The following is a 10279-nucleotide window of genomic DNA, read 5'->3' on the forward strand; positions in this document are numbered from 1 at the left end:
GGCGGTCTCGCCGGCTCTCCCTCAGCAGCGCTGGCGCGGGGTCGCCTGTCGCTGCCCGGAGGCGGGAGGGGAAGCTCTGGGAGTTGGTGTGCTGGCTTTTTCCGGCTGGACATAGGACTTTATGTGTGGATAATTTACATACTTTTAAAAGTAACCTTTTAAGACGTATTTTGTCTACATGTTAATCTGAAAATACTTATATTTTCATTTTGATACCTACAGTTCTTTATCAAAATTTTAGCCCTTTTTTCATAATGCATTTCAGAACAATTTGAAGGAGGAACATTTTCCTCCCTCGTGATTTGTGAAGAGTTTCAGGGAAGACGCTATGAAATTTTATTTCTGCATTAGCAATTAAAGCAGGCATATGCAATACAATTGCTCATAAACGGGTTTTATACCAAGTTCAGTATTAATCTCTGAGTGTTTTCATTATAAATTGTAGGGGAATGCAATATAAAATTATATAAGCATATAAAATGAACACTTTCAGAAATTCACCGAAGCAATTAATAAGGAATAACCAACAGGTCCACTTTCCAGCTTCATTTGCATTTTTCCATATCAGTATGGAAATGAGAGCATCCAGGAGAGCAGTGCTTCCAGAGAGATCCTTAAAAATTCCAAAGGAAAAGACCAATGGTTATTTACTGTGATGCCAATTCACCTTTTTCAGAAGTGCACTTGAATATGAGATATTCTGTAGCCTATTTGTGAAAAGTAACTAGAAAGAATAAACTAGTTCTCATAATCCAAGTTGGGGAGTGTCATCTATCTAGTACTATTTTCAGTCCTCACTTTCTCTTTGTAAACTCATAAATGCTCAGTTCTCATTCTTGTATATTCTCTGAGCCTACTGGTACACACGCAGGACAGCTCTGGTATTTGACGGTTGAGTACCCCACTGCATGGAGCTGCTGCAGGAACTCATGAAGTTACTCGGGGCGGTACTATTGATGAATACAGAACCATCATGCTCAGTGTCTTAACATGCATTGAAGTAGAAATACCTAGTTGGTGACTTAACAAGCAAGTCCTAAGGATTTGCTTACATGGAAGAACAGCATAGCTGGGTGTAAAGGTTTTCACTATTCTCTCATTCTATGGTTTTAGAAGCATACCTTTTTTATATTGTCAGCTAATAAAGACAAAAGGAACATACAATAAAAAAGGTAATCTTTATTAATGTTGTTTAGCATCAGTTATGGTAATAGTAGCATTTTCCTGCATGCAGTTCACTAATACAGTATTAGTCAATAATTTTAATAATAATTTTAATAAAAGTAATCTATATTTAATTTGCCTCTGTAGGAAACATAAAATGTCCTGATGTGTTAGATTATACAATTTTGCTAATTTCTCTTTGTGAAAAAATATTGTGGACCCAAGATAACATTCTAGTGCAGCATGATTTAAAAAAAAAAATAAAAAATTAACCTGTGAGTAAATATGAGAAAATATTACGGATCCTGTGAAAGAAAGGTGGTATCTGAAAACTTATGATTCAGGCACTGCTTAGACATTCAATTTGAACTTTACACCATTGCCCAACTGCAAAAAAACTTAGAAGCAAATGATGAACTTATTTCGCAGAAAGTATTGACATGTTTGCAAATATTGTAAAAAATAACCTACAGCTATCCATTCTCTTATGTATATCTTGTTCTCTGGAGTTCTTCAGTGAAAAATTGCTATGGACAGAAAGTAACAAAAATGGTGCGACATTAACCTGAAGATAAAATTCAGTTCTTGTTTTATGTACATAATGCTGAAAAGTAAAATAAAATGATTTTTACAGTATTTATATTTGCTTATAAAATTCTAACATTATTTTCAACAAGTTTAGTAGTTTTCACATATCTGTACAATCTGGATATACACTATATGCTCTTCACTGAAAATTCAAAAATGTAAAACAAATAAGCTCCTAAATAGCTGCAAAATATTGCTTAATGGTATGGAGGAATGAGGTCTTGTTGGGTAGTTTATTTCATTTAACTCTGATGTATGGCTTCCCATATTTAAGAATCCTGAACAGTCAAAGGAACAGCAGCATAGGCAATATAAACATGCACTGATAGCATCCAAACTATCTATAATGGTAGATAATACGTAATTTTACCTGTTGAACGCTTGCACACTACACTTATTGTGGTACATATTTGATGCAATAAATGTGCTTAGGTCATTATCTGTTTGCTCAAACATGCACCACGGGTTAAAAATTACTATTTACACAGCAGAGGGCTTTTCATTAACGTGTACAACAACATCAACCTTACTGAGAGCTGAAGATGGCTAAACAATACTGCAGGATAAAGCAGAACAACTTCGTAAAGGGCTCTTTGTAATCAATTTGGAGGGCTGAGGCAAATTCACTTTCTGAAACTTAATGGTCTCTGCAAAAAATAATCCATCTCTACTGTTCTTCTGAGTTATAGGGAACTTTACAGGCATACCAAGACTTGTTTGGGTGTGATACAACATGAATACATTAATTAAGCACCTCAAAATCTGTTATTCCTTTCCGGAAACACTGTGCTAAAAAAAATTGTTGTTCTTGTGACTTAATGTTATTTTCATGCATGATATATAAGTGCAGCATGCCTTCATGCAAATAATTTCTGTGTGTATATTAGTTGTATAATGGAACACCTGGACCTTGTACCTGTAAAGGTGTACTTAATCCCTTTCCCCAACAGAAGCCCCATTTACAAAAATAGTCACATATAATAAACAACATATGAATAAAAATAAGATGAATCCACCAACACATATTTTGTAAAAACATGACGTGTGGCAGTTGAAATGCAAACAGTGGATACAGTTACTGTATTGTTTTATGCTAAACACACAAATACTTGGTTTGCACCCCTTTAACTGGTCCCTACAGTCTGAGTAGCCATTTTTTCTCTCCTCTTCAGCAGTGTCAGCTGGTAGTGAGAACAGTAACCTCCTGTCAAGGTTGTTTCCCCATAACACAGTCACAGTCACTGACAAGGGGTCACTGTCTTTTAATAGGCACTGACCTTTAATGTACAGTATATTTGTAAAAATTGTCAGTTTGGCATAGACCTCCAGCAGGAGTTGACACGAACACATGATCCTTACAGGCTATGAATGATTTTGCACATAGATGGTTTTGCTTGCTATTTGCTTTTATTTCTGAACATCTTTATGTTCCTTTTCATGCTTTTCTTTGACTGGCCTTGTTACACGATCATAAGAAGGCGGACAAACTGCTGTTGATGCAGTTATATCAGTTTTCTCTGTAAATGAGTTTTCATTTAACTTGTCAATAAGGATTTCGTCTTTGATACCCTGACGAGCCCCTCCTTCAGTTTTGTTTTTGTTATAGATAAAGGAAGCTTGTTTTACTGTTCGTTTTAAAAGGTGACGTCTATAAGCCCGTTGAATAATGACAGCAGATACTTCCTCCTGTTTTCGTTTCAATGTGGTTGTAATTGGTTCATAGGAAGCTTTAGAAGGATTGGATGCCATAAACCGATCTTCCATCTGGATTCTGAGAGCATCCATCTCCCCACTTTCCCCCAAAACACGCTTTGTGAAAGCAAACAAGATGTCAAGGCAGTGAATTCTGTCACCGCTTACCATGGGCAGATCCATTGCAATAAGCTGGACTTTGTTTGGTTTGGGTAGATGAAGAGGAGGGTCAAGTGCTGCTGCAAAATCAGACAATTTCTCAAATTTCATGAATTGTGTTGCATCGGGATCAAACTTCTCCCAGACTTCATAGAACATCTCAAAGTCATCCTCACTCAAGGGTTCAGCACTTTCTTCAGTAGCAACACCAAAGTTCTCCAAAATCACAGCAATGTACATGTTCACCACTACCAGAAATGATATGATAATGTAGCTGACAAAGAAGAAAATCCCAACAGAAGGGTTGCCACAGTCGCCTTTCACAGAGCTCCCTGGATGAGCTTTGTTAGGGTCACAGTCTGGCTCCCCACTGTTAAGAATTGGGGCTAGCAAGCCATCCCAGCCAGCAGATGTGGTAATTTGAAACAGGCAGATCATGCTGTTGCCAAACGTTTCGAAGTTGAACATGTCATCTATACCAGCTTCTCTCTTAACATAGGCAAAGTTGGACATGCCAAATATCGCATAGATAAACATGACCAGGAACAGCAGCAGGCCAATGTTGAACAAAGCAGGCAGAGACATCATCAAAGCAAAAAGCAGAGTGCGGATTCCCTTAGCGCCTTTAATGAGACGCAGGATTCGACCGATTCTGGCAAGTCGGATAACTCTGAATAGTGTGGGGGACACAAAATATTTCTCAATCATCTCAGCTAAAAACATACCTAAAACAGAAAAAAATAAAACCAAGATACATTACTACTTAATCTCCATATCATAGTAGAAATTTAGAAAAATAATTTAAAAATTGGTGATTCTATGTAGCAATTAAAGATATTCTGTAGATTGCACTTGCATAATTTCTGTTATGCCAGTTATAGTTAATATTTGCAGGTGCAATAGATGTTGAATGATGATAACATTTTTGATGTTTGGATTAGGTAAGTTATTAAATAGAATTTAAAGTTGCATGACGTAGTTGTAAACCGTGCAATGGCAAAAGCCAATCATATAGCTCTATTCAAGTAAAAGTTGATCTTATATTCATTTTACCCTCTTTTTAGTTTAATAAACAAGACTTACCTACTATTGAGAGAATGACAACGACAAAATCAAAAATGTTCCAGCCTATAGTGAAATAATAATGGCGAAGTGAAATTAATTTCAGGACACATTCTCCAGTGAAAAGGACAATGAACACCAGGTTTATCCAGTATAAAATATTTTCCATTTCTTTACTTTGGTCATCTGTTTCTACCATCATGGTAACCATATTAAGACAAATAAGAATCATGATGCTGATGTCAAATACTTGCTGTGTCACAAAATCAAAGACCATGCCTTGGAATTTGTTCTGAGGAGAAGAGAAAAAAAGAAACATCCAATACAAAATGTAATTGTTTTTCTTTTCCTGTTAGAAGAAAGTAGAAAAATACATACAGTAAAGCCTATGAGACTTCAATAAAAATGTAACTAGGGATCTTAAGTAGAATAATCAAATTAAAGTGAATATAACAGCTTAGTTCAGCCTCATTTGTTTGTATATTCATACATAAAATGGTTGCAAAGGAAGAATAGGTTTTTTATTGTGTTTTCATTTTCCTTTTTTTCTGACTGATACACTAGTTAATAATAATATTCACATGGGCATGTTTCTGCTCCCTATATATCAATAAAAACTGAGCTGTTCGAAAATAGCTATTGGTCTCATGTATATAAATAATTTTACCCCTGGTCTTGGTATAGGTTTTTGTGGTTTTTTGGATCCCAGCTTTTTCATTGCATTGTAGTATTTCTTCTGCTCTTCTGTCATAAATATGTCTTGGCCTCCAAAGTAAAAACATGAAATCAAAACTAGTTATAATCACATTTATATGCAGTGTTGAAAAAACTGTTAAAGACAAATGTTATTTATTTATTTAATGAAAATAAAGAAGACTGAATTCAGAAAAATCTCTTAGCTATCAAATGCAGCTGTCTGCAATCTAAGCATTTAGTCCAGAAGTTCTCTGGACATCCAGTACTGCATCTCACAAAAATCAGTAATGCAGCATTTTCCTACAGTTATTTTCCTTGAACTCCAAGAAATCCTTTTCAATACCTCTTCTCTTTTATAGGAAGAGATACAGGAAACAGCATCCAAGATAAGCTCAAATAGTCTGGGCTGCTCAGTACTGTGACTTCCGAACTGCTATTTTAATGACACAAAGGAAGCAGACAAAGTCAGGTTTTCAGTACATGAACATGTTAGTGCTTTAGTTATCTCCAGTTTAGCAATCACAACATTAGCATTGGGACTCAAAGTCTTCAAGGTTTTTGAGAAGATGGATTATCAGACTTTGGAGAAACTAAGCTGAAAACTGAAGCACTTTTGATACTGTTCACAGCAAAATGCTCGAAGTCTTTTATCTTGATTAGCTTCCATGTTCAATGAAGTTCTGATTTGCAAAAGCTAGAACTGGCCTTTGGAGTCTGCCAGTGAAGATAAAGAGAGAATTATGGGTCTTTCATGGCAACCTAAACAAAATCCAGTGCTCATAGTAACTTTCTTGTAGAGACAGCTTGAATGAAAACCCATCAGACTCCACATGCTTCTTGAAGTAAATTTTTCCTAGATAAAAGATACTTGCATACATCTAATTCCAGAAATGCCTGCGAACACATAGGAGTGGATGCAGCTCTTTGGTGGATGAGTGTTTGGGAAGCTTGAAGACATGGGAATGCATGCACTGTACAATGGACAGGCTCCCTAACCGTATACCTCTAGGCCTCTAGCATGTACAGCTTCCAGAAATCTTACTTAGCATCTCTCACCAGTAACATAAAACCAAAGAAAGTTAGGAAAGAAAATAATTTTAAAGATGGGCATCTGATACACAGACCATACATAACAGTGAGATTATCTACACCTGCACTATGAAACAGTAAAAAAAGGCCCTGAGATAGTTACAAACCACCCTTGTTCTGTATAGTTTCAGATCATTCAGTGCCACAAAATAGAACTTGAATACTTGGGATCATTAAAACAGCATCTGTAGTGGTGTGATGAAATAATGCTTTATTTTTCATAACCAGGGAGCTACTTTTTTTTTGTGTGTGTGTGTGTGTGCGCGCGCTGATAGAATCACTACAAATCAAGAAGGAAAAAAAAATCAAGAAATTATGAGTGCTTTAATGTGGAGGCATAAATCAGTGGTTTGATCATATAAGGAGATTTCATGAAGTTTAGGCATAGTAAAGCAGATGACTTGAGGAAGACTGAACTGGACATAGAAAACAGAAGGGTCTGTCCCATTCACTACAATGTAAAATCTTACGACGTTAACGCATACTACATCTTGTCAAGATCTTGTATCCTAATATACTTCAGCTTTTTCAATTTTGAGCAAACCTTGGGTGTAAATTCCATATATCACGCACCTGCAAAAATGCAATATTTTATAATATGTTTAGAAGAGAAATGAAAAAATACTTATCTTCTTTTTTTGCTGATTGAAGTTATCAATAATGACACCAATGAATAGGTTCAGGGTGAAAAAAGACCCAAAAATTATAAAGATGACAAAATACAAATACATGTACAGGTTGTCTTCATACTTGGGTTGCTGTAGTATCTAAGAAAAAAAAAAAAAAAGCGAAATATAATTCCTAAGATTTAATGTGAAAATTTCAACTGAACAAGCAGCAACCTTGTGCAAAACGTCCTTAATATTTTCTGTTTGGACAACACTCCTGTGACTTACATCAATGTATTTTGTCCGTTCCATCTATTACTGACAGCATCTGGCAGTTTACTTTCAGTGTTCCACAATTTGTTTCAGCAGAATCTTATATTAGTTAATTTAATTTTGTTTCATTCTATTGGATGGACATTAATTGCTTTTGGAAGATACATAAATACACACTTTTTACTAGATAGACCTTAAGAAAAAAAAGATAATTAAAAATATTTGCAATACTTACATCTCTTGAGTCAATAGCTGCATACATAATATCCATCCAGCCTTTAAATGTAGCCTGTAAACAGCACACACCTGTTTAAGTATAGAGCTTGAAGACAATTTATATTATTTCCAGCAACTGAGTACAGCACCAGGAAAAATTAGCATAACATGAGATTTCTAAATACTTTTTTTCTCTTGGCTTTCTTCGCAGCTTCTCATCAGATACACTGCTGCGTATCCCCCTTTTTTGTCTCTACATTAACATTTTAAGCAGTAAGTATAATTAACTTATTTCTAAATAATTATCACAAATGATAGAACGCATTATCATTTTAGTGGTCTAAATGTTCATCAAATCACGTCAACTGCAAAGGCTATGTACAGCTGAGAAACAGCCTTGTGTAACTGAGTTGCCACCAATGAAGACTGATGTATAGTCCCTCCTTCTCAAATCAGGCAGAAAGGTGGCAACCAAAGGAAACAAAAAATTGATCAGCTCAGAAAAGGTATTTTCCTATCAATCCGAATTTTGATTTTTCTCTACTTTGAAAGACTTTACCTGATTTAGTAATTCTATGTTCACTTTAAATATATTGTGTTGTGGTTTACAGAGACTAGATCCCTCAGATATGTCCCGAGATAAACTGGTAAAAGGAGGATGTGTTTTATGTGCATCAAAGATTTAATATGCCTCAGAGGTGGCAGCATTTAGTGAACTTTTATAACTATTGCCTCTGCCCAAAATCTGTAATTTTTTATATTTGATAGTGAGGTATAGACTGTTTAATCTGGGTGTTCAAAACAGAAAGTAATTTTCTCTGTTGTAGCAATTAGTTATCCTTTGACTAGGCAATATCTCCAAGTAAAAATTACTCAGGTTTTAATCCACTTATGCCTAGAATAAAACAAAGAAGTGAGATAGTTCTCTTTCATTTAATCCCTATTATACTTTTGCTAAACAAGGCTGCAGATCATTGTTTCCTTCATATTCCTTGCCACAGAGACCAGCTGCAGAAACAAGTTGGGAATGGAACACACTTCATCCATGATTATTGCTGTATCTCCATCATCTTGAGGTTTCATTTCTAGTGGAAGTTTCAAAAAGGCTTTGCTTTTGCAGCATACAAAGCGGCTGGCATCATCCTGAAGTGAACTTAAAATGAGAAAATAATTATTTTCTTAAAGAAAAAGAGGTCCCTTGCACTTTTGAAACAGTGGAATACTACAAAGACCATGATTATTCTGAGATGCAAATCCAGTATGCAACAACTTTCTCATCTTGAGGCCAGAGAAAAAAATGAAGTTCAGGCAACTTACACTACAATGGTGAAATCAAAATGTAGTATCAGAGGACCAATAAATCAACAGTAAATCTTAAACAAGTCTCAGCCGAAGAATTTAAAGTCCTTGTGGAATATTTGGACTGCAAGGGATTAGAAGAGTTAGAATCAGCTTTGTATATGTAATTTCTAATATATGTTTAACCTGTTCTCAGAGACTTTTAATGATGGACACTCCACAACCTCATAAAAAATATTTATTCCAGCATCTGTCTTTACTGTTTGCAAATATCTAAATCCTTCTGTTGCCATTTAAGACTGTCACTTGTCATAATCATTACATATCAACACAGTACTAATCTTGCTTTTTGCAGCACCTTTTACTTATTTGCAAACTGATTGTTGCTGCCTTTCTTCTTTAGGCTATGATCACTGTTCCTTCAGTCTTTCCATGTAGATCTTGTTTTACAGAACTCTGATCATTCTCATTATTTTCCTCTGAGCTCTCTTCCACTAGTTCATCTCTTGAAATGGTAACCAAAACTGGACTCAGTATTTCAGCTGAGATCTTACAAGGTCTAAATAGGGCAGGATAATTACTTCAAGTCTTACAGGCACTACTTTTGTTTCCATTTTGGTACATCAATTGCATTTTTTGGAATGTCATAACTTAGGCTGAAATCAGCACTTCAACCTGAAACACTAAATGCAAAAAATGGGCATACTTTTACATCAGAAAGATGACGCAAATGATGGAGTGGTTCTTCTGCAAAGTGTGTGCTGTTGCCTCAGATTCATATGATGATCCCTGCATTTCATCCTCCAGACAAGATGGGATTATTGTTTTTTGTAAATTAGTGTACCTTGACTACATGGAAAAAAATAGACTAATTTTAAAATATTAAGCTTCACCATTATCAGTAAAGTAATCCATTATAAAGAGATGGTACCTTTTGGCTAGTGCTAGGAAAAGGATCTGAAGAACTGAGCTGTTGTATGCTTATTCTTAAAAGAATGAGTGTGGAAAAATAAAAAAAATATAACATATTACTATCTTACAGTTTAAAATATCTAAAGTAAAATGTGTGTTTTCCACAATGAGTTTCACAAAACCATAAGATATTACCATTATTGAAGAAATGAAGAAAAAACCAATCCCAATGCCTAAGTAAAATTAAGTAATTTTCATAGTAAAATATGCTCCCTCATCACATTATTTGTTTTACTCTAAACCTCTCCCAAAAATCAGTAGGAATCAATTTATATAATCACCATTATGCAAAACCATTTACTCTAGTTGATAATTTAGCTGTGAGAAAACAGATTCTTAATTCCCAAAGCAGAAGCATCAGTTCAGTAGGAGAACTTGTAATTTTTAAATATGTTACCTGAAAAATAGCAAATAATGGAACTGGAGCTTCAGTTCAAGGCATCATATTTAATGAAAGAGTG

At 35.1% G+C, this 10279-nt stretch overlaps 1 protein-coding gene across 13 annotated transcripts in view; it reads right to left on the reverse strand.

Annotated features, from left to right (window-relative positions):
- Positions 1-2417: 2417 nt before the first annotated feature.
- Positions 2418-10279, reverse strand: part of LOC104529198 (sodium channel protein type 1 subunit alpha) — a 64353-nt gene continuing 56491 nt past the window's right edge. For 8 of the 13 annotated variants that reach the window (XM_029086333.1, XM_010173420.2, XM_010173417.2 and 5 more), the window contains 5 exons: positions 7567-7620; positions 7080-7217; positions 5333-5437; positions 4687-4957; positions 2418-4328 (listed from right to left, as the gene is read on the reverse strand). In XM_029086333.1, the coding sequence (XP_028942166.1) occupies positions 3160-4328; positions 4687-4957; positions 5333-5437; positions 7080-7217; positions 7567-7620 (1737 nt within the window). In that variant the 3' untranslated portion in view covers positions 2418-3159. Of the gene's footprint in view, positions 4329-4686; positions 4958-5332; positions 5438-7079; positions 7218-7557; positions 7621-10279 lie in introns of all 13 variants that reach the window. The other 5 variants (XM_010173427.2, XM_010173424.2, XM_010173419.2 and 2 more) reach the window with 1 other exon arrangement.

Source organism: Antrostomus carolinensis, unplaced genomic scaffold, assembly GCF_000700745.2.
Source record: "Antrostomus carolinensis isolate BGI_N321 unplaced genomic scaffold, ASM70074v2 scaffold558, whole genome shotgun sequence".
In the NCBI taxonomy this organism is placed as follows: Eukaryota; Metazoa; Chordata; class Aves; order Caprimulgiformes; family Caprimulgidae; genus Antrostomus; species Antrostomus carolinensis.